The sequence below is a fragment of the Orycteropus afer genome, unplaced genomic scaffold, assembly GCF_000298275.1.
Source record: "Orycteropus afer afer isolate SDZICR_OR568_19922 unplaced genomic scaffold, OryAfe1.0 scaffold00370, whole genome shotgun sequence".
Lineage (NCBI taxonomy): Eukaryota > Metazoa > Chordata > Mammalia > Tubulidentata > Orycteropodidae > Orycteropus > Orycteropus afer.
In genome coordinates, this window is record NW_006921957.1 from 2,582,549 (window position 1) to 2,609,503 (window position 26,955).

General features: G+C 50.9%; 1 protein-coding gene across 1 annotated transcript in view; it reads left to right on the plus strand.

Annotated features, from left to right (window-relative positions):
* The window catches only part of RNF220 (ring finger protein 220), a 347,542-nt gene extending 323,459 nt beyond the window's left edge, over positions 1 to 24,083 (plus strand). The window contains exons 5-14 of the mRNA XM_007953081.2: positions 4,087 to 4,129; positions 7,462 to 7,505; positions 7,930 to 8,062; positions 16,899 to 16,995; positions 17,200 to 17,286; positions 17,427 to 17,482; positions 17,604 to 17,682; positions 22,946 to 23,054; positions 23,219 to 23,293; positions 24,012 to 24,083. Of these exons, the coding sequence (XP_007951272.1) occupies positions 4,087 to 4,129; positions 7,462 to 7,505; positions 7,930 to 8,062; positions 16,899 to 16,995; positions 17,200 to 17,286; positions 17,427 to 17,482; positions 17,604 to 17,682; positions 22,946 to 23,054; positions 23,219 to 23,293; positions 24,012 to 24,083 (795 nt within the window). The remainder of the gene's footprint in view (positions 1 to 4,086; positions 4,130 to 7,461; positions 7,506 to 7,929; positions 8,063 to 16,898; positions 16,996 to 17,199; positions 17,287 to 17,426; positions 17,483 to 17,603; positions 17,683 to 22,945; positions 23,055 to 23,218; positions 23,294 to 24,011) is intronic.
* Positions 24,084 to 26,955: the final 2,872 nt, after the last annotated feature.

Consider the following 26,955-nt stretch of genomic DNA (forward strand, 5'->3'; position numbering starts at 1 on the left):
CAGCACTTGAAACAGTTCCTTCGCAGTTGACTTTCCCAATGCTACACGTCGTCTAATGTCCTGACTGCTGCTTCCATTGGCATCGATTGTAGAACCAAGCAACGTGAATTCCTTGACAACCTCAATCTTCTCTCCATTTATAAAAAACAAAAATCAAACTCACTGCTGTTGAGTCGATCCGACTCATAGCGACCCCTCTTTGGGTTTCTGAGGCAGTATCTTTACGGAAGTAGATCGCCCAATCTTCCTTCCAAGGAGTGGCGGTGGGTTGAACTGCCAGCCTTCTGGTTAGCAGTTAAATGCCTTAGCCACTGTGCCACCAGAGCTCCCTAGCATATAGTAGTTGCTCAATTATGTTGGAGTGAAAAATCATTGAACTTGGCCTTGAAAGCAGAGACTATTGGTTTCTGGTTTAGATTCTCATATATTCAGCCCCTGCTGGGTACCTAACCCTCTTAACCATTATCTCACTTTATCCTGAAAGTTAGGATTCATTGCTTCCAATTTATTGCTAAAGAAACGACTGGAGAGAGAAAATGATTTATCTAAGTAAAGTAGATAAGTTAAGAGAGTCAAGATTTGAACTTGAATCTGTGTAGCCCTGACCCCGAAATTGTTTCCCAGCCTTGCACTGGGCTGAGGACTTCCAGGTGAGTGGTATGAGCCTAAGTTAACAAAAAGCCATTTGGATTAACAGTGAGAGAGAAACCTAGAAAGGCAAGGAGAACCCTGAGCCTAGCCTAGAAGACTTGTGAAGGAAAAAGAGCCATGCAGACCTCCTGCAATTGAGCCCCTAGGCACTGCTTCCTTAAAGAGACCTGGGAACCGCAGCTGCTCACCCTCTTTATTCCCTCATGAATATCCTTGTCTCCTTTCCAGTAGTAGTGACTCCTTCATGCTAGGCCCTGGACCTGGATGATTGGATAGAGAAAGCCTCCCAAATAGAAGGGACAGATAAGTAAACCAACACGATCAAAGAAAAGCCAAGGGACTGTAAAATCCAGAGCAGGCAACTAACCCAGCCTTAGGGGAAAAGTGAAGCCTTCCCAGAATCCTGAAGGATGAACAATTAACCAAGCAGGAGACATGGAGGCATGGAAGATAATGTGGCCCAGAAACCAGAGCATAGCATACTGAAAAAGCTACAGGTCACTCTGTAAGGCAGAGTCAGAAAGGCAAAGGGAGAAAGAATAAGAGTGGTAGAAGAGAGGCAAGTATTGAATTGGGTGAAAGGAAAGGCAATATACCAAAAGCAAGTAACCAACATAATAACACTAAAGACAATGAAGACAGAGAGGTGCACAAGAGGTACAGACAACAAAGATAAGCCTTTTACATACACAATACTGCATTATTGGTGATGACCAACATTAATCTACAGGTAAATAGATGGGTAGATAGACTGAATTATGAGGTATGTCTAGGCTAAAGGGAATATACCCATGACCATATATATAAGGTTGGCAGATGATATTTCTACATGTGTATTTGCATGTGTTGTAAGAATGCCCATAGATATAATAGAGCTAACAGAGGGCAAAGTTATGATAACTTCTTGGCCACAGCCATCCACCCTAAGGGAGTGAGTAGTTGGACCTGTGGGACCATAGTTGCAGGGGACATCAAGCTCAATTGGCATAACATAGTACACAGAAACATTGTCTTACATCCTACTTTGGTGAGTAGGGACCGAGGTCTTAAAAGCTTGCAAGAGACCATCTAGCTGCAACAATGGATCTCTCCTCATCCACAGCAAAGAAGAATGAAGAAAACCAAAGATGTATGGAAACAATTAGTCCAAGGGACTAGTGGACCATGCAAACCTCAGCCTATATGACCATGAGACGAGAAGAACTAGATGGTGCCCGGCTACCACTGTATCACTCGGAAAGGGATCAGTGCAGGAGATCCTGGACAGAGTGAGAGAACAATGTGGAACAAAACTCAAAATCATTAAAAAAAAAAAAGACCAGGTTTACTAGTATGATAGGGCCTAGTGAGACCCCTGAGACTATGACCCCCTAGTAACCCTTCAGGTCTGGAATCAAACTCAATCCCATGGCTTCTAGCCAAACAATAGACAGGAATATAGGGTGAACATTTACATCAGGTAGATACACTCCTCAGAGTGATCAATCATGGGAGATCAGAAGGGCAGTATTTACAGAAGGAGATAGCCCAGGGGGCAGGAACGCATAGGGAAGAGGTAACTATAGGGAAAAAGTAGGAAGAGAGCTGTTACATTGTGGGGAATTGGCAATCAATAACATGAAACAAAATGGTATGAACTACTGTATGAAAAATGAGTTTGCTCTGTAAATTTTCACCCAAATCACAGTAACAATTTTAAAAAATAATAATAACAAAAAAAGAGTGGTGAAAGAGGCTAGAAAAGTAGACAGGGCAGATCAGGGAAGGCTTGAATGCCATGTTGCCAATCTAGGGAGAGAACCATTAAAGGCTTTAAAAGAGGAGACAAGTTAAATTTTACACAATAGGAAGATACCACTGTGTGTAGTGTGCGGGGAGAGAAACTGTAGACTAGAAGACCAGATGGGAAGCAGCTGCAAATTTAGAGAGTTTATGAGATTATAAGGGAGCTCTGGTGGCACAGTGCCTAAGGCATTTTACTACTAACCAGAAGGCTGGTGGTTCAAACTCACAAGCCACTCCTCAGAAGGAAGATTGGACAATCTCCTTCTAAACCCAAAGAGGGGTTGCTCTGAGTCAGATCCGACTCAGCACTGTGCCTGCCTCTGGGTTCACTCAGACAGCTCACACATGGCCCCAACCCTGGTCACTCCACTGATAAAAACTGTAAAAGTTATAATGGGGATAAACCACTGCCATCTAGTTGATTCTCATAGCCACCCCCTATAGAGTTTCCAAGGCTGTAAATCTTTCTGGAAGCAGACTGCCTCATCTTTCTCCTGGGCAGTGGCTGGTGGGTTCCAACCATCAACCTTATGGTTGGCAGCCAAATGCTTTAACCACAGTGATAATGGGGATACAAAGAAGGAAGTACTCTTGGGACAAAGAAGAAAGAATAAGCAGGAAATATACAGGGGTTGAGATGAGATTTAAGAAGATTTAAAAGTAGAATCTGCAGGATCTGGTGATGGATTAAGTGTGAGGGATGGAGGACAGGGTGGAATCAGGCCGACTCTCAAGTTTCCTGAGTCGATGGTGGTATCCCATTATAAAGCAGGCACCCAGGGGGAAGGCTCCCGTTTAAACTTGTTGAGTTCAATGTTGGCAGCGTGGGTATGCGATGCCTGTGGACGCTCCACATGTCCAGCAGCCAGTTGAAATGCTGGGCATCCTCTAATAACAGAACTGCAGATGGGCTAGGCTGGGGGCGACTGTTGGGAGTTCGCGGTGGGATCTCCCGCGGGCGACCTGGAATTCTGATGCTACCGCAAAGCCCCAGCCTCGGCGCGGTAGCCTTAGGGCAGCCGCACGGAAGCCGGGGCCGGGGCCCGAGCTCTGGGGCGGAAGGAGCCCGCAGTGGGTGGGGGCTTGGGATGGGGTGGGAGGGTCCAGCAGCCGCTAAACCTGGGACCGGTTGGCCTTGCGGGCGGTGGGAGGGACCCTGGGGCGGCCCCAGCCGGTTGCTACCGGAGTATGAGCTGCCATTTCCTAGTCCCACTCTAGTCCGCCCCCCCAATGAACTTTCACCCTCGCGCGCGACGGCGGCAGGTCACGTGATCAGGGCCAACATGGCCGCCGCCGCCGCGACTGGGAGCTGAGGCGCCGCCGCCGCCGGGCAGCCGGGGGGAATCCGCCCGCATCGCCGCCCTCGCCGGCCGGGCGGCCGCGGGGCCCGGAGAGCCGGAGGCCAGGGCTGGGCGGCACCGCGCAGTGGCCACGGGGTCCCGTTAGAGCAGCCCCCGGCGGCTATGCCGAGGGCTCGGAGCGGTCGGCGGAGCAGGGGGGCCGGCGGGAGGGAGGAAGTAGGTTTGTTTACGGGCTGTTTGGGGCGGGGCAGGCCTGGATGGGGGTCGGGTGCTGGGGCGGGGGCCGGGACTTCAGGCCGCGTTTGACGCTCATGTTCTTTTTTTGCATTTGCCCGGGCTCTTCTTCCAGACTTTCCTGCGAGTGCGAGCCAACCGGCAGACCCGACTGAATGGTAAGTCCTTCCCGGCCCCTCCCTCCGCCCCACCCCCGGCCTCCTCCCTCCCTCACTGCCTGCAGCTCCTGGTTGCCTCGGTCTCTTCGACATTGGGGCCCATTGGCTTCTTCGCAGTCAAGACGCCTGGGTATGTGCAAACCAACGCGACTGCCCTCAGTTTCCCCGCCTGTCTAATGGAGGTTATGGTTCCCAGCTCCTGCCCAAGCCTCTCTAAAGGCCCTGAAAAATCCCGAGGGGCAGTAAGTGCCGGAGAATGAGAAACAAGCCACACAATTCCACTCGAGAACTCAGCTTTGAATTTGCAAACTGCAGGGACCTCACTGTTCAAGCCGGCAGGGCGCTGGGAATGTTTTTCTTACAGTTTTTAATCAGTGCCTAGTAGTGTGAATACAGCCTCTCTGCTGAGACTTGACAATGCAGTGAGATCTGGAGTTCCCACGGCAACAGGAACTTACTCATCCCAGGGCTCTTTGAGTTATCAGTCGGCCCACATTTCATAAAGGTGATCAGCGTGGGCTCGACAGCTCTTAGAGGCCTTTTCTGAAAGCATGCCGTGTATGCACTACCTGGCGGCTCTCCCTTTTGGATTCAAACCTCCGGAGCATTACTCTTTGCTAACACAATTGAATGATTCTAGCTTTTTGTGCTGACTGGGGTGTGGTATATGTGGGGTTGGCCAGAAGGGGCTTAGGGTCTCTTGGACAGCTGCACATTCAAGATCCCCAGTTCCTGCCACTTGGCTTCTGCTACCACATTGTATCCCAGTCTGGCAAAGTGAGAGTACGATTATGGGCTGGCACCATGTTAAGCACCATTTTCACAACATACATTTTGTAGATAAGGAAACCAAAGCTCAGAGAGATCAAGGTGATTTGTTTAAAATCACACACTTGGGATGTAACTTAGCTATGATTTGAACTTAAGTTTACCTCCAAAGCCTGTGCTTCTCTTACCATACTATGCAATCTTAGCCAATACTTTGACTGTAGGTGGAGGTGACTATCCTCTAGGTAACTTAAAAAGCAAAATTTTCCCTACCAAACTTTAGTAAGCTTAGCTCAGGACTTAGAAAATGGGATGGTGAGGGAAAAACCAAGCCTGTCTTATTTATTTGGCAGTTGCCAGGTGAAGCTCAATCCACTAGGGTGTTTCCTGGGACTGCCAGAGATCTTTTCTGCTCTGGTGGCTTAGTGCCTAAGGCATTTGACTGCTAACCAGAAGGCTGGTGGTTCAAACCCACCAGCCACTCCTCAGAAGGAAGACTGGGCAATCTACTTCTGTAGAGATACTCCTTCGGAAACCCAAGGAGGGGTTGCTGAGTCAGAATTGACTCAATGGCATTGAGTGGTTTATTTTGGAGTTTTAGTTGTCGTAGGCAAGGAGCATATCCAGTATTGTGTCTTCCTAGGCAATTGTTCTGTGAAATTCTTTATTCATTTATCAGTATCTTAACATAGGTTTCTTCTTTCTAGGGATTTTCCCTTAGACTCCTAGGCAGCGTAGGTGAGGGACCTTCTTACTGGCACACTGCCCCATATTAGGCTTCTAGAACTGTCAAGTTTCCTTGCTCAGTGGTAGCATCCCTTGTCTATTCCAGCCCTGTCTCTTGACATATTAAGGCTGCTCAAGCCTGAGATTCCAAGGGTTAAGGCAGCCAAGGCTGAGGCAGTGGGATATTTGTCCACAAAATCTAGTGGTACACCACATATAGTCACATTTCCTGTCATGAAAAGATGGGAAATGAAGAGATGGGCTAGGCTACAGACCAAAGCTTCTCAGACTCCATGCTTGTCTTGGTAGGTTGGTGACTTTCCTCTTGGATTGGGTTCTTCTAACCTAGTCTGTTTTGGAGTTACAGTAGCTCTTTGCCTCAGACCTGAACAGGCAGAGCGGGATCCCAAGTGCCCAGAGGGAAGGCCTCAACTCAACTGCATATTCTTGCTGCCTAGCACACTCACTGGGATCAGTCTTTGTTGATGCTGGTCAGTTGGAGGAACCCTTGTGATAAAAGAGTGTTCTAGGCTATGGTTAGGCTAATCAGATTGGTTTCCTTTACTGCCTTTGCCACTTTTCAGGTACTTGGACAAGTGACTCTCTGAGCCCCAGGTTTCATCTGTTATAATGGGGTAATGCAACCTAGCTTCATGATAAAGAATTCATTGAGCTACCTTGCATAAGGTACTTGGCTCCGAGCCTGACAAAGTAGAAGCTCCGTAAATTGTAACATCCGCTCTCACCTGTGTCCCCCTCCATAAACTGTATTCATGAGCATCCTATCACTTTGCATCAAGGTCAGTGCCCATGACAAAGCTCTTCCTGGCACTGCAGCAAGGAACCTTTCCTTCTTTGGCTGGCTGTTCCCCTCCCCTGCCCCCATCAGTCTGGTGTGAGTGGCTATCTCTGATCATGCTGTTGCATCCAGGGAGGTGCAGGAGGGAACAGAGTCCCTTGTTTTGACCCCTTCCTGCTTCAGTGACAGGAGGGCTGCAGAGAGGGATTAGTGAGCTAATTAGAAATGATTGCATCTCTCAGCATTAATTAGTAGTGCTGTGGGCTTGCAGTGTGCACTTTGGAACTGAGCCCCCTGCGGGACAGCATGGCAGGCAGCCCTCTGCCTCTAGGGCCTGCCAGCCCCTCCGCACTGATTAGAAATGATGGAACAGGTTTGGGTAGCACAATAAGGGCTGCCTTCTCAAGGTGCCCTGGGCCCTCTGACCTGGATGCCCAAGGTCTGATCCAGACCCTCTGTACCATTATGACTGACACTCAGTCTCCTGTCCTGTAAAATGGGACTAGCGGACATCAGAGAAATTCGTCCTGGGTTGATTCTAGGCAGTGCCTAAGGGCTGTACCATGGTGCTCTTGGCCCAGGAAGAATGAGGGTTTTAGCTAATGAGTGAGCAGCAGGCCATATTAGGCCCTTGGAGGGAGCTTGGGTTCTGGCCAAGAGCCATTCTCAAGAGCTACATGTTCTGACACCAAAAGAGCTTGTGGTCTTGGGCTTCTGGGGAGATAATCTAGCGACATGGGGTATCTTTGCCCATTGGACTCACTAAGCACTGCAGATAGGTGGTGTGGGTTGAGTTTGAGCAAGCTGGGGCCAAAGAGCAGATGCTTCCCTGGCTTAGCACCAACCTCCTCCCCAGGTGCTTTTGGCAAGACTCAGTCCCCCAGGGAGGAGAAAGTATTATAACATGAGGGCCATATCAGGCACAAACAAATGGGCTAATAGCTGGCAGGAGGTCAGGCTGTGTCAGCCCCCCTGGGACCTGGGAGCTACAGTGACCAACTGCCTTGTTCTGTGCTTTGTTTTCGGTTTCTCCATGCAGCTCGGATTGGGAAAATGAAACGGAGGAAGCAAGATGAAGGGCAGGTATGTCCCCTGTGCAACCGCCTCCTGGCAGGATCGGAGCAGGAGATGAGTAGGCATGTGGAGCATTGCCTTTCTAAGGTAGAGGGGCTACCACCTTCCCATCCCTCCCTTCCTTCCCCTAACACTAGTTGTAGACTGCCCCCAGATCTGTGGGCTGTTGGGGTCTCTGTGTGGTCTCAGCAGCTTCTTCCCCTCTGTCCTTTGCCTTCTTTTGTTTCACTCTTTCCCATTTCCCTTGGGTCCAGTGGAATATTACTGGGAACAAGGTCAGGTCTTTGACCTCTAGATTGATTTCCTTCAAAGTCTTAGAACCAGGGGCCCATATGGCATAACACAGCTGGGGCCAGGGCAGTGCCTTCCTTGCTGGCCCTGGGGGGTGGGTAGGCCTGGCCTGGGCCCCACATGATCCTGCTCTGCTCTTCAGAGGGAAGGCTCCTGCCTCGCTGAGGATGATGCTGTGGACATCGAGCATGAGAATAGCAACCGTTTTGAAGAGTATGAGTGGTGTGGACAGAAGCGGATACGGGCCACCACTCTCCTGGAAGGCGGCTTTAGAGGTACAAGCAGTTGACATGGGCAGTGGCATTCTGGTAGCCAGGCCTCTGGTGGGTAGCCATGTATTGGGGGCCAAGAGACCCGGGCTGGTGGCTGGTCATCCATTCCACCACATGGGTACTGCTGCTGGCGGGGTTCCTTTGTGACCGTGCTGCGTGCCTGTGATGTGCATATTAAAATGGATGTATTTGGGTGGGGAAATGGAATTGTGAGGCTGCAAGCTAGGAGTGACGAGGGGGGCTCTCGGCCTCGGGTGATGCATTGAAGGTGACAGCCAAGCCGCGTTGGCACCTGCATAAAATATTAAAGGGACGGTTATGCATTTATCACTCCATCCCTCTTAAGGCTGATAAATGAGAATCCAGCAACCTGCTGTACACCTCCAGCACTGGGGGCCCTGAGGGCTTCCAGGCAAACACATTGGATTTTCCTCCTCCTCCTCAGCCCCATGTCAGGGAAATCAGTTACAGAGGAGAGAGTGAGTTATGGCAAAATTTGACCTCCCATGAGCTTTATTGGTGAATCTAATTTTAGCTCTGATCCCATCCCTGAAGCAAGAGGGGCCAGGCCCACCTGCTCCCTCCTTCCCTTGGGCTCTTCCCAATTGCTGTAGAGGGACCTGGCCATCTCCAGTGCCCTCCCAGCTCCTTGGAGGGCCATAGCTTGGCCTAGTGGAAATCTCTTACTCCCACCCATTCAGAGAGCAGAACTAGATGGGCACCCAGGGTCAGTAATCCCTAGTCAAAGTCTGCTTAGGTAGGGGAAAAGGGAACTGCCTGCCTCCTGGCCTCTAGCTCTTCTCTCTGTACAAGAGCACATCTGGCACTGCACCTTGTGGTCATTAAGTGAGCCAATCTGCTTCCTGTCTGCCTCCAGTTCTCTGGGCAACACCCTTGGGAGTGCTGCTGTGTCTGGTCCCTGGGGACTCACCATAGCTAGGAGGACAGTCTGCCTCCTTGAGGTCATGCTGCTTGTGCTTGTGCTTGTGCTTGTGCTGAGGGGTGGTCTCCACAGTGACATCCAGTGCAGACTAACATCCAGTGAAGAACCCACATGAGGCATTATGCCACTGGGCTTGTCTCAATTACCTGAGCTGTTGGGGACAAGCTAGGTGTAAATAGGAAGGCTGTTGTTGTTACATGCCGTCGAGTCAAACCCAACTCATAGTGGCCCCTTCTTGGGTTTCCGAGGCAGTATCACTACGGAAGTAGATTGCCCCATCTTCCTTCCGATGAGTGGCTGATAGGTTTGAACCGCCAACCTTCTGGTTAGCAGTCAAGTACCTTAGGCACTGTGCTACCAGAGCTCTTCAAATAGGAAGGCCAGTCAGACCAAACCATTTCCCTGAGCATCAGCACTGAGTTGGATAGTGCTCATCTGCGGTTCACTCCAGGCCTGTCCTGGGGTTTTAGAGTGTTTAAGGCCCTGTAAGGATGAGCAGTAGAGCCCAGGATTCTACAAGGTAGATGCACAGAGGTGGCTGATGGCACTCCGTGCAGGGTCAGTTCCAGGATGCTGTTCTGGGTTAGCTCTGTTGGCAGCTGCAGCTGTTCTCATCTTCCATTGCTGTGGTGACTTCTTAGTCAGGATTCTTGGCACAGCATTGGGCCTGATGGCTTCTGGGCACCAGGCAGGGCTTAAAGGGGATAAAGCTTCACCAGGCCTGCTGATTTGACAAAGTATTTCTCCTGTGCTGGGATGCACTTACAGAGCGGGTATGAGGGGCTCTTAGGCCCTGGGCGGGTGTCAGTTTTCCCTGAGTGTTTACACTGTGAGGTGGTTCCTTTCAAGAATTCCTGAGGGGAGTTCAAAAGGGGCTTTTCTTTGAGCGATTTGGAGAGCCAGAATGAGAGTGAGACTTGAAGAGGGAACAGGGGCCGGAGGTGCCTTTATCTGCAGAGAATTGCTCCAGCTTTCCTGATAGAAGCCGCTGCTGCCTCTTAAACAGCTTAGTGCAGTCAAAAGACAGGCAGACATGAAAGGCTGTTTTACAGCAAGATCAGCGGGGGCCATGAGACAGAGCAGGGCGCAGTGGAGCTGGCGGCTGAGGCTCCTCAGTGGGGGGAGCTATCAAAGGAAGGCCTGGCTGATCCCCACTGCCTATGCCCCCAGAATCCTGTCTGCAGAAGCTGGCCATCTGTTGGGCTACCCTCCCTGGACAGCACCGAGAGGCCCCAACTCTTGGGGGGCTGGGTGTGGCCCCGCCAGGCGGGCTGGTGTCAGTGCAGCGCATTGATCGCCCGCCGGGTAGGCCGGGCCGCAAGCCGGGCAGCGTGTGCTTAATGTGATTGAAAGGCAGTTAAAATGGCGGTGACCTTTTCAGGAGGAATTAGATTGCCTGCCAAGACCGGTTAGAGGGAGTGATAACGCTGGCTGAAGAAGCTGCCCAGCAGACTTCAGAGAGAGGGAGGCAGAGGCAGGATGAACAGGCGAGCGGCGAGGCCCATTTAAGCTGCGCTGTGCGTGCTGACAGAACAGAGATTGCTGTCCTTGTTAGATATGAAAGAATTGAAGAATTGCAGATAAGTTCCTGTATCCGATCATCCTCTCTCCCTCCTCCCAGACCACGGCCCCTTCGTCATCAGCAGAGCTTCCCACCAGGGCCAGTGGGAGCTGGTCTCTTGGGTCAAATTAGTTACCTTGAATGTAATCTGTTGTGGGAGACTTGGTGGAGGCACTTGGCTGAGGGGGACAGGCCTTAGATACGATGGGCACCCGTGTTCACTGAGAGGGAGGCTCAGGTATCTCGGGCCTGGGAGCATTTGGAATAGTTGTTTTAGAACAGAATAAAGGACCAGAGAGAAGAGGTGCACGCCAAGAGAGATCTAGCTGGAAGCAAATTTTTTAGGGACTAAGAAACAGGTAAAGATTTCAAGAGAGCAAGTTGGCAGAAATTTTGGGCATCTAGAAGATAGATACTCTGGCCTTTCCGGTTCTAGGAGAAATCCTGAGCTGTATGCCCAGGCTATTGATTTTTCTCTTAGAACCACAGGTTTTATAGCATGCTACTGCTGTTTCTCCCCCATCCCGAGTTGTAACTGCTTATCACCACCATTCCCCTAAAAGAGGTCAGCAGTTAGAAGAGGGTGCTCTCCTAGGGCACCATGCCAAACCTGGCAGAGCAAGGGCCTGCTGAGCTAGTGAAGCAGTCACAGGGGAAAACCTAATTATACAGCCCCAGAGACAAGCTTGTACCCCTGCTGTAGTCAAATGAGGTATGTGACAAGTGAGCTACGCCTTTCCTCTCATTTCCTGCATGCAGTACCTGGGCCCTGGAGAAGAGACCTGTTGCAGGGAGCCCTGGTCCTTTCCCTGTATGGGTTGCCAGTGAGAGCTCACCAGCTGGATTTGGAGAGCCCAGGGCTTTGTTGGCACCATCACATCTGGAATGGACAGGCAGGGACAAGCTGGAGAAAGGTCATGGGAGTAGTTGGTTTCAGATAAGTTGGCAGTGATATGGTGGGCACAAGAATGATGCGGTGGAGAAATTGCCCAGGAGGCAGCCCAGGAAATGGAAGGCCTTTGAAGTCGTATCTCTGAGTCCTGGAGGTCAGTGCATTACTAGAATCCAGCACTAAGCCCCTTTGAATCGACCAGGTAGAGGTGAGCAAGAGGGAGAGGTGCTACAGAAAACCAGTTGTGCAGGGCCTCTGCCCTGCCCAGGTCCTGGCCCAGGGACTATACCTTTCTTAAGTTCCTGTCTTAAGGGTTCAGCTGTTTCCAAGTAGCCTGGTGAGGGCAGTCAGGGCAGCTACAGCACTGATCTTTAACTGTCTGTTTCTTGGTAAAACTTTGATGGTAGACTGTGGATCAGTGAAGAGCATTGTGAGTCCAAGGGCACAAGGACATGGCCTTGCCCTACCTGCTGCCATATTTGGAGAGTTGGCTTCTAGAAGATGAGAGTATCTGATGCTGCCCCTCAGCATAGCCCTACTCCCTGGTCCAGTCAGTCAGTGGCAAGTGTTAGAACCGCAGCCTGCTAGAGGCAGTCTTGGAATTGAGAGGGTTATGGCTGCTGCCTCCCCACCATGGTGTAGTTACAACTGTTACCTGTTGGGAGGGGTGAGGAGACGTAGCAAGGAGCAGAGCACCTTCTGTCCCCTGTGGCGACTGACGGGGATTTAATCGCCTTTTGGAACACAATTGTTAAGCTGGGACAGAGGGAGTGCAGGCAGAAGGAGCAAGTATCAATGGTTTTAAACGGCGTCTGTCTCTATGCGTCTCTCCTGACGTGAGGCAGTGAAACGCGTTATCGAGGAGGCCCGGAAAGTGGCTAAGTGCGTTTGACACACGCCAACTCCCTGCCTCCACACTGGATAATTGCATTGTCAACTGTTCAGCGAGGTGGCAGGTGACACTGCAGGCCGATTGATTGTCCCGCATCACAGCTCCCCAGACTGTCAGCTCCCCAATCGATGGCGTTTACACAAGACACCGTAACTGCATCTGTAACTAATTCCAGTGTAAAACTCTCCGGAAGCTGCTGCCCCAGCTTCCCCCACCCCCCAATCCATTGGTGAGCACAGGCCCCAAGATTTTCCTCTCTCCCTGGGTTCTAGTTTTGTTGGGAGCGGCAGGTGAGGAAATCGATGGTTCCTTTTTTGTGGTTTCAGGTTCCAGGATGTTAGTGCCCCCAGTAAACGGGCATCTCTAGTTTCTCAATCGATCATCTGATCAATTGATTAAATTAACACTGATTTTTTTTTTTTTTAATTCTTTCCCTCTTCTCAGTGGCCCAGAAAAGAATGAGTTGATGGGCAAGGGGTCATTTTTATACAATTTATATTTGCTTATCATTTCTGCACTTAACCTTCTCTCCTCCTCTATTGTTAAGTATTTGTTTGGAAAGAAGGGGTTTTTGCCTCTGCTCTCCACAGGACTGGACAACTCTGGCACTACTCTCCTGGGCATGATTGGCCATCAGGTTTAGTTTGCCTGTGGATGGTGGCCCAGCCCTCAATACTCTTTTAAGGTAGGCGTGTCCCTGGCGACTAAAGCGTGCTCTGGGTTATCTTGGAAGCACTGGGTACTGAGCGCTTCCCTGGATAGCAGCAGCAGGAGTGGCAGCTTGCCTGTTATATCTGAAGCCACGTGGAACAGGAGCCAGAGCCTTGGAAGGGAGTTCTCTGTGCCATCTTGCCTCTGAGTACTGGCTTGGGATATTCCAGCAGCTGAGAACATAAAACGACTGTGGAGCCTTCCTTTCCAAGCAAGAGGGGGGCGGGGCAAGCTGGCGGGGGCACTGTCTGCATAAAATGGCTTTATGGCCGTTTCTTTTTATTATGATTCTGCCAGAAGTCAGCAAGTGACATTTCATTAAGAAAATAAAGTTTAATGTGCTGGGAAGGAGGTTGGAGCAGGCTAGGGCAGCACAAGAGTGAAATTGGTGGTGGCAGCCTGTTCTGAACACCTGTGGGGGTAGGGAGAGTATCTCAGCATCTGTCTCCGCTGGGGCAAGGGGTTAGGGTCCAAGTCCACTACTCAGACCAGAGGCAGAAAGGCCTTTTCTTTGGAAAACAAGATACGTCATGCTCTAGTTTGCCTGGGTGTTCAGAGAAGTAGAGGGCTGCTGCCCAGCTGGGGTCTGAATAAGGAAGGTTATATCCTGAGAGATTTCTCCAGGCCACCAGCCCTCAGCCCTCCTTCTGGCACAGAACTCCCCATGTCATAGTAGAACAGTGTTGCCAGCATTTAGCCAGTACTGCTGCAGTATATTTTGTGGCATCTGCTGTGGACCTGGCCAGCTCAGTGCTAGATGATGCTGAGATCACAGCTGTGAATCAGACTTGGGACCTACCTTTGAAGCTCTCAGTCTGGAGAGGGAAAACGACAATACATGGTAAGAAATGTGATCCTGCAATGACACAGGAGTCAGGGTGAATACCAAGGAAGAAACATCTATGAAAACATACCTGGGAAACTCTCATCTACCATCCAGCGGATAAGGGTGGGGAGTAGATTTTGAAACACTGTTCGCAACCAGGGTTTCAAACCAGTTCATTCCCTTCCAACCCCCTGCTGAGAATTTGTATTTCCACCCCAGATATACTGAAGACTTAGAATCTAAAGTTTAACAGGATTCTGATTCAGTATATCTGAGATAGAAATGCAAATTCTCCACAGGGGGTCAGAACACAACCAACTGGAAGCCCTGTTCACAACACCAATCCAGGGGATGAACTCAGTAAAGGTTGGAAGACTGTTGTGAGATGAGGTTTGATTCATTCAGCAAGTAGTTAGTATTTATAGAGCAGTTACTCTGTGTAGGCACTCTGAGTTAGTAGTAGAAGGCATCTTTGAGCTGAGTCAGACTGGAAAGAAAAGGCATTTGCTTTATGGACCAGGAGGGTGAAGGTTCTAGGCAGAAAGAACAGGAGGCATGAATGGTATGGGAGCATGAGAAGACATGTAGGATTTGGGGAACCATGCTAGCTGTATTTCATGGAGTAAGAGTACTGGTTGATGGGTGACAGTAAGACTGCAGTAGAAAGACTTCAGGCCACAGAAGTTAGGACTCTTCCTAGTGGCTTTTGGGTGTCCCGTTCCCTCTTGCTTTGCCACCCGGGCCATGGTGGGCTCCAGAGTCATGTCAGGGTTCTCTGTGTTCCGTTTTCCTACCTACAGGGCAGGCCTGGGCAGGGCCAGGCTGAGCAGAGGATGTAGGCTGGTTACCGAGCTACACATACTTGGGTAAGGGGGGTTGGCAGGGCTTGGGGGCACAGGTTGTAAGTGAACTTGATAGCTACATTCTGATTGATGGCAGAGTTTGTCTCCCAAACTGTCAGAGGGTTTATAGAGGTGCCACTCACCCGTAAGGTGGGAATTGCTTATCAGGACACCTGGCCGTAAGCAGGAGACAGAGCTGTAACTTGGTGTTTTCTCAGCTTAATGGCCTTGCTGCTGACCTGCCTGCTGCCTTAAGTTTGTTGGTGCCTCCGCTTAGTGGGAAAATGAGGACTGTCAGGGATAGGGTGGAGCTAGGCAGTACCTAGCTTCTTTTTTTCCCTGGTGCTTTCTACCTCCTCAGATGGGTAGAATCTTTCTGAGACTGAAGACCAGAAAGGTGTAGAAGGGGGAAGATGGATCAGGAAGAAATTGCTTCAATAAGGAGCCTTTGAAACGGATTAAAAGATGGAGGGAAAACATTCCAGATGGAGTGAATAGCATAAACAGAGGTCTAAGAGCCGGGCATGCAGGGTATATGTCTGAGGCACAGTGAGTAGTCTGCTCATACGCAGAGGTGAAGCGAGGAAAAAAGGGTGGAGAAGTAGGTGGCATCCAGGTCTGAAGGGATCAGGCTGAGGCACCTGGGCACATTGTTCATACAGGGGAGCTATGTCTAGTTTTTGGACAGGGAAAAAAAAGGGCCAGAACTTTATGGTAAGCAGGATGAGGAGGCAGACAAGAGACTTAAAGACCCATTTCAAGGACCTGAGAGTGGGAGGAATGTATAAGAAGAAATTTCTGACACCATCAGGCAGAAAGAATTCAGCTGTTTGCTTATCTCCCTACCCCAAAAAACAACACGTGCACTGTTAATCACTTTTGTGACCCATACAAAAGAATTTTTTTCTATCTTATGTAGGGATATGTTGTTGTTGTTGTTATGGGCTGTTGAGTCGGACCCTACTTACAGCGACCCCTCCTGGGTTTCTGAGGCAGTATCACTACAGAAGTAGATTGCCCCATCTTCCTTGCGAGGAGTAGCTGGTGGGTTTAGCAGTCAAGTACCTTAGGCACTATGCTACCAGAGCTCCCTGTAGGGATATAGAGATACAGAAATGGTCTGATACAATGTTCCCCACAGAATAATAGTTTGACCTCTTGAAGGATTTCCTTGCTGATCCCACTCACCACAGATTCCATCCATTTCGTCTTTTTGTTCCTGGCAAGGCTGCTGTGCTGGCTATGAGATTTGGTCTGAGACCTGCTGGAAGGGTGGGAGGGAAGAAGGCAGGACGTTCTGTGGCCCATGACCCTGGCTATCAGGAAAGGTGGTCCTGGAAGTCGGAGAACCCACATGGCCTGTGAGTGGGCTTGGTGTAACCGTAACAACTCACCCTTCCCCACTAGCTGAGAGTCTGCCTGTGGCAAGGTCAAATGCATTTTGGTGGGGTCATTCGTCCGCATGGCCCCTGCCTCAGCCAAGCCTGGCTGTCTTCACAGACTTCTTTGAGAAGCAGGTGTGCATGCCGAGCTTCCCTCGTCTGTCCCTTCCTAATCCCTTTATGACTGCACTTGTCCAGGAATCTGGGCTGAGTGAGGTGGAGATGAATAATTAATGTCAGGCGCTTCAGACACCAAATATTTGAACAGCTGCCTGATGTTTCTGCTGGCAAGGACCTGGCGGCCAAAATCAGGACGCTGGCTGGGGGTCTCACTCTGTGGCTATGACTGGCCTTAGCAAGCTCGTTCTCCCCTCTTCTGGACTTCTCAGGCTGAACTGTGGGAAGTAGGGGTGGCTCAGGTCCTGAATAGGGGTGACCTTTTAAACCTGAATCTCTCCGTCCTCTATCTGCTCTTCCTAGACTTGGAAGGCAGGCGGACAGTAGGCCTGGGCCTAGATGCCTGCTGAGGACCTGACACGTGCATGAAGGGGCTGGTTTGTGTGTAGAGACCACTTGGAACAGCAGACAGTGGCAGAGAAGCGTAAGGATGAGGTGTGCAGCGTGAAAGGGACCGAAATGTCAAGGGTCTGGTCTCTGGCTCTGCATAACCCAGGCCCAAGTCTGGGCCTTGCATGACCCAAAACCTGACCCCTACCTTGAGGCAACAGAAGGGGCACCCTTGGCCTACTCGTGTTGGCTCCTGGTCCTCCTCACATCCTGCTTCCCACAGGCTCTGGCTTCGTCATGTGCAGTGGCAAAGAGAACCCGGACAGTGATGCTGACTTGGATGTGGATGGGGATGACACTTTGGAGTACGGGAAGCCACAGTATCCTTGGAGCACTGTGGGACAAGGTGGGGCTGGTGAGGCAGGCCAAGTGAAGTAAGAAAAGTGATTAGCACCTCTACTACTGTACCCCACCCCAGGGCCAGAGTCTCATAGCTTTGGCATGGGAAGCCCAAGCTCTCCTCAGGATTCAGCCCTCATGGCCTACTGCAAACTAGGACCCATTGTCCTTGACCACCATGCCAGATACACGGAGGCTGACGTCATCCCCTGCACAGGCGAGGAGCCTGGTGAAGCCAAGGAGAGAGAGGCACTCCGAGGCGCAGTCTTAAAGCAAGTGTGGGCACAGACTTGCATGGGTGGGAGAGAGGGATGGGAATCCTTGAGGCCAGGGTTCCCCTGGACCCCCTCAGAGCTATGCCCCCTGCCTTCAGGATTCACTTTGTTCTATCTCTCTCCTTGCTTTCCTCTAGTGGCGGCCCTCCCAGCACTCGAATCACGCCTGAGTTCTCTAAATGGGCCAGTGATGGTGAGTCCTACCTCAGGTTGGGAGAGAGGGCATCCCTGGATGGTGGTCTCTAACTTAGTCCCAGCCCCTCACCTGTGCGGCCCGTCTGGCCAGCATGTGAGTTGCCCCTCTGTTCCAGCAGAGATGCCATCCACCAGCAACGGTGAGAGCAGCAAGCAGGAGGCCATGCAGAAGACCTGCAAGAACAGCGACATTGAGAAGTAAGTGTGGGCGGCCAGGGAGGGGCTCATGGGTCAGCAGTTCAGGGGGAAGGAGGGGGCCCCTTTGCTAGCAGGAAGACCTGCTGCCAGGGTTCCTGGCCCCTGCAGAGTACAGCTTAGTCCTGCAGCCCTGGGCACACAGCCGGCAGTGGGGCCCAGCTGGTGCTAAGAGTGACTCTGTGAATTGATCGCTGGGCCACTGCCCCGGGAGCCTTGGTGGAGGGAGAAGTAGTCCGCCTGCCTGCCTGCCTGCCCGCTACGGCGGCCTCCGCCCGGGGAATGTGATATATGGCCGCCCAGCCCAGCCAGCGCACTTGATTCATCTCCAGTTTCTGTTTCTTAATCGGGAGCTAAATTGGTTTCATTTTTCTTGTCCCGGGTGGCGCTCACAGTGGGTTTTAGGCAGGAGCATCAGGTCTCATCACTTCTGGTAGGAATTTTTGGCCTGTCTTCTGTGGCAGGGGAGAAGGGGCTCCATTAGCACTTCACCTAGGGCTAAGCAGCCTTTGGCCTGGATCCCTAGGCACCACAAGGACTTGAAATCAGCTGGTTACCTCACTCCCTTTAAAGAAGCCCAAGCAAGGCCAGTTCTGGACCCAGGAGGTAGCTGGCATTGCCTGGTGTAGGCTCCCCGGAGCTACTGTCGTTGGCCATTGCTTAACTCTCTTCACATACACCCTCCACTGGAAGCTAGGTTGTGTGGGGTTAAAAGGCAGCCTCTTCATTCCAGGTTCAGTGTTCCATCTTGCCTCCTGCCAGCAGAGTGGATTGCAGGCCGGTGCAGGGCTGGGTCGGTGGCCCAGGGTCACCTCCCATTTGTTTCCCTCCATTTTGTGTTGTCATAAATTCATTCCAGCCCGTTGTGGTTGATCAGTTTATCTCGGCCGGGGCCACGAGTGCTGCTGGCATGATGTATGGGCCGCAGCGCGGGGCCCGGCTGCCCATGAATCACCGCAGCTGCTCCGTGTCAGCGCCAGAGCGGGCCGCACGGGTTCGGCGCAACCAGCTTGTGGGGGGGAGGAATGACGTATGGATGTTTATTTAATAATTCTCTCCTACTCCAGCTGAGCGGGGCAGGCGGGGCCGTAAGGGGCGCCCACCCTCGTCTGGAGGGGCTGCTCATAAATCAGAAAGACAAGATCATTAATCAGGGATGGCGCCCGAGGGGGAGGTGGGGGCCAGAGCCAGTGGCCATCCATGAAGCTACTACCCACCTAAGCTGGGGGATGTCGGGATTCCTGTCCCACCTGTGTGAGCACAGGCACTAGTGGGCGGGGCTCTCTTGGACTAGGTAGGAACCGGATCAGTCACATGCAGAGATCTCCATTGGCTCTAGATCTGCTACAGTTGAGGCCCTTCAGTCTCCATGGCTTCTCCCTTGTACACCGAGGGAGATGTGTTTCACAGCCCAGGGGAGGTGAAAGGCAGGATGCCAGGCTTCCTGCAGGAATCTCTGACCAGGCAGGGACAGACTACCCAATAAGCAAGGTAAGCACGAGCTGACATGTGCTTACTTAAAATCTATGATGGGAAAATACATGAAACTGTTCACTACAGATTAGTAAGCACAAGGCAGCCTGTGCTTGCTTTGCTTACTGGGTACTCCATCCTTGGCAGGATTGTAAATTTGAAAAGAGGCTTTGATTCTATAGGAAGGTGCTACGGGTTTGGAAGAGAGACAGATGCCAGCCATATCTAGAAGCAGAATTTTTCATGTGAAATTGTTCACTAAAGATTAGTAAGTGAACCTAAGCTTACCCAGCTTACTGGGTGATCCAGTACTGGGCCCAGGCACAGCTCCTGACCACCCAGGTTAGGGTCTGCAGAACTGGATATCTCACCAGAGCAAAGATCAGAGGCCAGGTGTGTTGAGCAAATCCAGGATAGGCTGGGCTCTGAATTGGATACTGGCCTCAGAAGGAGGCCTTAGAAGGAGCCCTGGTGGTACAATGGTTATCACTCAGCTACTAACCAGAAGGTCGGCAGTTCAAACCCACCAGCCTCTCTGTAGGAGAAAGATGTGTCAATCTGCTTCCGTAAAGATTTACGGCCTTGGAAACCCTAAGAGGCAGATCTACTTTGTCCTACAGGGCTGCTATGAGTCAGAATCAGTTTGACAGCAGTGGGCTTGGTTTTTAGGTTTGGTGGCTTTAGAGCTCTTAGACATGGAATGGGAAGTCTCTTCATTCTCTCCTAGCCTCATCCCTTTAGACTTTTCTGGCTCTAGCTCATTCATTCTTTGGTTTGGAATTTGGAAGTTCTCCATTCTGGCATAAGCCTTAATTCCCCCATTTTTGAAATAACCACCTACTTCTAGCAGAGTCCCAGCTTGGTCCTTGGAGAGGGGGGGAGCATAACCTCCCCAATACTATATCCTGTCACCAGCGATCCAGGTGGGAACAGCATATATGGTCTTGGGCAAAATGCAAGGGAAGGAGCCAGATGTGCAGGTACTTGTGAAAAGGGTGGAGGGTGAAGGTTCCAGAGCTGAAATGGTGAATGGAAGGAGCTGGCATGGGGGCCTTTCTCCACTTCCCTGGAGAAAGGCAGGGCAGAGAGAATCATGGACCATGGGGTGATAGCGCATACCTGATAGTGGGACACAGCCAATAGGAGCCACATTCTGTGTTGCTGCTAGTGCCTCAAAACAGAAAGGTCAGAGATCAAAGTTTGTTGGTGCCCCTGGGATTTTACCACTATCTGCGATTTCCCCACATCCATCCATAACCTCTCCCCACCTCATGCCCCCCCCCCCCCCCCCCCATTACCATTATATCCAGCAGTAACAACCTGTAGCTTTCCAGTCAGTTTTCTCTCTCAAGCTGGCAGAACAGGCCACCCCAGGAAACTGTCTATGCCTAAACCACATCTTACTTGTGACTAGGCAGTGGTCTCCATCCCTAAGTAAGTCCAATCTTTGCTTCCTAATTGAAACATCTTTTAAACCCCAGCTCTTATCCTGTCACACCCCTCTTCCAACACCCTGAATGACTTCTCGTTGCTGTAAGATAAACTTCAGTTCCTACTTGTGACATCTGAGGTCCTCCCAGGCACAACCCTTTTCTCAACTTTAGTACCTTCTGCTTACCTACAAATGAGCCTTCCAGCCAGACAGGACTCCTGGGCTTCTTGGCCCTTATTTCTACTGTTTTCTGTACCTGGAGACCTGTCTCCTCCTGGGTACATCCAGTATAACAATTAATCACACAATTGATCATGGAATCAGTTTGAATCCTATCTCCCCTACTCTTTGTGAACCTTGGACAATCTACTTTTTTGTGTGTTAGTTTCTTCATGTAAGAATCTTTTTCTGGGGCTTTTGTGGGAAGTAAATAATAATAATTAATCCCTCAAAACCGAAAAACCAAACCCACTGCCATCAAGTTGATTCTGACTCATAGCGACCCCTGTTGGGTTTCCAAGGTGGTAAATCTTTACAGAAGTAGATTGCCCCATCTTCCTTCTGCAGAGTGGCTGGTGGGTTTGAACCACCAACCTTCTGGTTAGCAGTCACATGCCTTAGGCACTACACCACCAGAACTCCTTACTAAACCCTTAATACCCACCAAAATCAAACTTACTGCCGTCAAGTAGATTCCAACTCACAGTGACTTTATAGGACAGAGTAGAACTGCCCCATAGAGTTTCCAAGGCTGTAAATCTTTATGGAAGCAGACTGCCACATCCTTGTCTCGCAGAGCAGCTGGTGGAGTTGAACCTCCACCTTCTGGTTGGCAACTGAGTGCTTTAACCACTGTGCCACCAGGGCTCGCTGATACCTCAGTATAATCCCTGGCATTTAGTCTGTGCTCAGTAAACTTTTTAGCTATTTTATTTGTATTATTGGCACTTTATTCCGTAAGGCCCATCTCTAGTACTGTTTTCTACTCTAAACAAACAAACAAAACCAAACTCGCTGCCATCAAGTTGATTCCACTCATAGCAACCCCTCCTTGGGTTTCCGAGGCTGTATCTCTATGGAAGTAGATTGCCCAGTCTTCTTCCTTCCAAGTTTTTCTCCCTCTTGTGAGCTTGCCAAGCGCTTGTACCTCTTCAGTCCTGTTCCTTTGTTTTAGGGGATCACTCCTTTGACAGTCCTAGGTAGTCAGTAAGTCCTTCGGTAGATGTAGGGACCTTGCTTGTGCAGGACTTAGACAATAGGTAAGGACTACAAGGCATCTGATATGCTTTGGAGGAAATCACAAAGAGCCTTGGGGTATGGGTAGGTCAAGCCTATGGCCCAAGGTCCTTGGTTATATGGGACTCATCCAGTCCCCATACCTCTCGCCCTTTCTTTTCCTGCTGGTTGGAACAGCTCTTTATACAGCAGATGTGTCCTCATAGTTCACGCTTAGCATGAGGAAATGACCCATAGTAAATATCGGGTAGTTGAGTAGCCTGCCTGCAGAGAAACTCAGTCTGGCACAGAAGACAAAGACATTTGTGGTTATAATGTAGTACTGTCATTGCTGTAGTGGTGTAGCACAGGACACTAAGGGCACAAAAGAGGTAGTCACCAGTGGTGGTGCTGGCTGACAGGGCTGGAAAAGGCTTCTGGGAGGAGGTAGTAACTAATCTGGGCTTGAATGATGAAGCAGAGCTAGATTGGAAGTAGAAGGGTCCAAGCAGAGGAAGCAGAAAGTGCAGAGGCCAAACATGGTAATGTGTGTGGAGATTCTGTCGTAGTTTAGTGTAGATAGATCATAAAGTACGTGGCAGGGTGGTGAGGGATTCAACTGGCTGGGGCTAGACCTAGGAGGGCTTTGTAAGCCTTGTTAATGGAATTTGGTAGAGCTTTACTTTGAGGGAGCCATTGAAATGTTGGAAGTAGAAGTGATCACATTTGCATTTTACAATGCAAGTTCTGTCTGCTCTAACAATGGAATTGAAATGATGGGTCTGGAGGCAAAGAGGCTAGAAACAACTAGGGCCTAGACTAGTGGTAGTAGGGGTGGAAAGAGATATTTAGGTCAGTGGCAGATGTTAGGTGTTGGGGGTGACTGAGAAAGAGTCATGGAGAAGGATTCCAGGTGTCTGGTTTAGAAATTCACTAGGATGGATATTACAGGAGGAGGAGCAGGGAGTGTAAATTCAGTTCTGAGATGCGGAGTTTGCAGATAGGGGATATGGGAGGAAGTGGGAGGGCAGGAAAGATGTCTGGGAGACATTTATGTATGTGGTTCTGGAATCCAAGGGCAGTATGGGCTAGAGGTTCAGATTGGGGATTCTAGCCTGCTGCCCAACTATGCTATCCTCTTTACAGAATCACTGAAGATTCAGCTGTGACGACGTTTGAAGCCCTGAAAGCTCGGGTCAGGGAGCTTGAACGGCAGTTATCTCGTGGGGACCGTTACAAATGCCTCATCTGCATGGTAAGTGGAGGGGAACCTAGGGGTGCCCTTGGTTAGAGCAAGGACAAAGTCTTCTATGTCTCAGTGCCCTGTGGAGGTGGAGAGAGTCTCTATGCTGTGATCTGGGCTTTCTGAGGATGGGCCAACCTCAGAATGACCCCCTTCTCTGCCTACCTCCACCCTAGGATGCATACTCGATGCCCCTGACGTCTATCCAGTGTTGGCATGTGCACTGCGAGGAATGCTGGCTGCGGACTCTGGTGAGGTGGCATGGGGTTGGGGAGGGAGTGGCTGTTTTGGCCACTGCCCAGATGCTCATGCTTAAGCCTGCTTGAGGGTTGGGGGAAGCAGGAGCATAGGACTGAGCCAAAAGCCAGGATATTTACCATCACCCCTTCATGGTCACAGTGTTCATCCCCCACCCCAGGTTTATTAAATTTTCCCCCCTTTGCCTTCACATTCTTCCTACCCCACCCTCAGAGGACTCACTGCATCACACATACTGGTGAGACTGCAGGTCCGGAGGAGGCTGGTGGTAGGCAGGCAGGACTTGAGCCTCAGCCCCTCCCATTACTAAGCGCCTTCTACTCCTGCTCCTGCCCCTGTTCTTCGCTTGGGAGCAGCCATTAAAATGTCGCCTGGAGACAGCAATAAAAGGCCCGGACGTGGGCTCTGTGTCCTGATCAAAGGCCGTGTGTAATCTTGTTAGGGCTGCAGCAGCCACAGCTGGACCCAGCCTTGTTCTCATTACTGGGGCTCCTGCTGCGGGGCTGGCCAGGCGGTTTGATCCTGGCGTCCCCCCAGCACAGGAGCATGCCTGCCTGCTTGCAGAGGCTGTCCATGCATCCTCAGTCTGGGCTCAGAGGACCAAGGACCCAGCACACTGATGCAGGAGACATGGCTGCAGGCCCAGGTACTCACATGTGCAAACCTGTGGCATGCTGTGCATAACCCAAGCCTTCCCTGCTCTCCCTACAGGGTGCCAAGAAACTCTGCCCTCAGTGCAACACGATCACAGCACCCGGAGACCTGCGGAGGATCTACTTGTGAGCTCACTACCCCTGGCAGGCCTTGCCTCAAGCAGCCCCACCTGCCCCCAGCCTCTGTGACAGTGACCCTCTCCCCCTGTACATACTTGCACACAGGTTCCCTATGTACATAAATGAACATTCTCTCTCTCTCTCTTTCTCTTACACACACACACATACACACACACAAACACAAATACAAATGACTCTGGAGCCAGAGTGGAGGTTGAGGCCTGGGCCCTGCCTTTTGGCCCCCATGAAAATTGGGGCCCATACCTGTTCCAGGGTGGGGCAGGGGTGTAGGGGGCAAGGCTCTTGAGATCCTGCCCCCAGACAGACAGATGGACAGACAGACATGCAAACACCAGACTGAAGCACATGTAATATAGACCATGTATGTTTACAATGTTGTGTATAAATGGGACAACTCCTTATCCTCTAGCCCTCCCCTCCCCCTTTGGTTGTATGATTTTCTTCTTTTTTAAAGAACACCTGAAGCAGTGCCTCCTTCAGGGCTGGTTGGGGGCTCGGCCCATCCACCTCTTGGGGTGCCTGCCTTCCCCACCCCATGGTGTCCCTTCCCTCTCCCATGTGCTCGGTGTTCAGTGGTGTATATTTCTTCTCCCAGACATGGGGCACATGCCCCAAGGGGCATGATCCTCTCCTTAGTCTTAGCTCATGGGGCTCTTTAAAAGGAGTTGGGGGGGCAGGAAATGGGAACCGAGCTAAACCAGGGGCTGATACTGGGGCTGGATGAGGGTGCTCCTGGCTGCCCAGCCTCTTGCCAAGAATTATTCCTGGGATTAGAGCTGCTGTTCCCAGGGAAAAGTGTGTCCCCTGCCCCCAACCTCACACGGGCCCCATGGTGTGATGCTGTGTCTGTATATTCTATACAAAGGTACTTGTCCTTTTCCCTTTGTAAACTACGTTTGACATGGATTAAACCAATATAAACAGCTGATGCCTCTGTGTATGTGTAGGGAGGGGCAGGTGATGGGGGTAGAGGGGACAGTGAAGGGGTTAATCTTGGCAGCAGTGTGAGGAGACCCTTGCTGTCCTGTGTAAAGCTAGGCAGAAATGGTCTAATCTGGGGCCCTGGAGCACTCAGGCTGGGATGGGGGTGGGAGGTCCAGCCCTCTGACTATTGATGGGTAGGGCTCCAGGTTAATTCCTTATCGATGCAGAATCGTCAGCTCATTAATCACAGAAGAGGTCAGAGCTTGGGGGTACAGAGGGGATGCAAACTCAATCCCCCAACCTAGGTCAGGAGCAGCTAGAGCTTGGAAGAAAACACAAGCCCGGCCATTCTAGTCCCCTGAAATGTGCCAGGGACTAAAATGAGATCGCCGTCTCAGCTTCCTATGGTGTGTTTTTTCCATACTAGAGCCCAACAACCCTATGTAGCTACTGCCTAGATCTTCAGATGGAAATGGTAGCAGTCCCTATTATCAGCGATGGACCCTAAAGTCAGGGAACTAAGGCTGGGTAGGAAGCACTTTGTCAGATCCATCACCTCCATTGCTCAGAACCTTCTGTGCTCCCAGTGCCAGTGAGGTAGTCAGCATCCTGCACACCTCAGGCAGGTGTTGAGAGCTGCAGGTGAGACTAGCAATGGAAAGCTAGTCTGAGGGAAAAAAAAAAAAAAAAACCTTAAGGTCCTGGAACATCTCCATCACTACAGACTTCTTTCCTGTATACATTCTCACAGCCCCAACCTCCATTACCCCAAGTCCCCAGCTGTAAACACTATCTCCTCTGGGATGCCCACCAGTGTGTGCTACAGTATTGGGTGGAGTTGGCAGCTCTTGCCTCCCTATGAACCCAGGTTAGCACAGGAGACAAGTTACTCTATTTGGAGCCCATAGAAGACCCTTCATAGTCTCATGCCCAGCAAATAGCACCAAATACCCTGAATACAAGATCCTGAGACCTGAGATACTAGGGAATGTATGTGGCGTCTGTGGAGGTGAAGCAGCACCAGGGATGGATGGCTGAGGACTCAGGAAAGAAACAGATTGAGAAAAGTGGAAAGATGAAGGCAGTGGAGAGATGAAGAGGAGGCTCATGAACCACCATTTCCCGTGAGGCTCCTTTTAAGTCTCTGCTTTCCCCTTCCCTGCCATGGGCGCAGTAGGTCCTTGACGGCTGGTTACCCACACCCTGGGGGCTGTATGCTCTCTAATAGAGGACATTAACCCAGAGTGAGGGCATTCCTCGGAAGCTCGTCCTACTAAGGGATTCTTGAGCTCTCAGGCACAGGCAGCACTGCCACCTGTTGGCCATGGCTAGGAATGCAGCCACCCAGCATAGGAACTGGCTGTAGCAGCAGTGGGGACCCCAGAGGGTGGATGCACATAGAGTTTGGCTCTGGGGACAGAGGGTCTATCATCCCAGACCTGTAACTTGGAGCTTTTTCAGCCATCTCCTTTACTGCCTGACAAACTTTCAAAGCCCAGCCCTGTTGCCAAGCCCCTGGATCACCAAAGTAAGTTCATTAAATCAACACATATTTTATTGAATACCTACTATGTTCCAGCCTCAGAAGGAAGGCTGGGCAATCCACTTCCATAGTAATACCTCCTTGGAAAACCAAGGAGGGGTCGCTATGGGTCGGGCACATACGTGCTGACTCGACAGCATGTAACAACTATGTTCCAGCAGTATGCAACGGTGACTTGTAGAATGATAGATGGTACAGAGCTGTAAGGCTGAAGCCACCCCCCCTGCCTTGAGGGGATCCAAATGGGTCTCCCCTGGATGATGGAGATGAAGTTGTTCCCACCAAATGGTCCCTTACCCTGGTGCTGGTCTCCAAGGGCTCCTAAGTTAGCTTGTCCCAGCTTCCTGCTCCCTACTCCATAAGCCCAGCATGCACACAGCTTGCAACTTTCTGG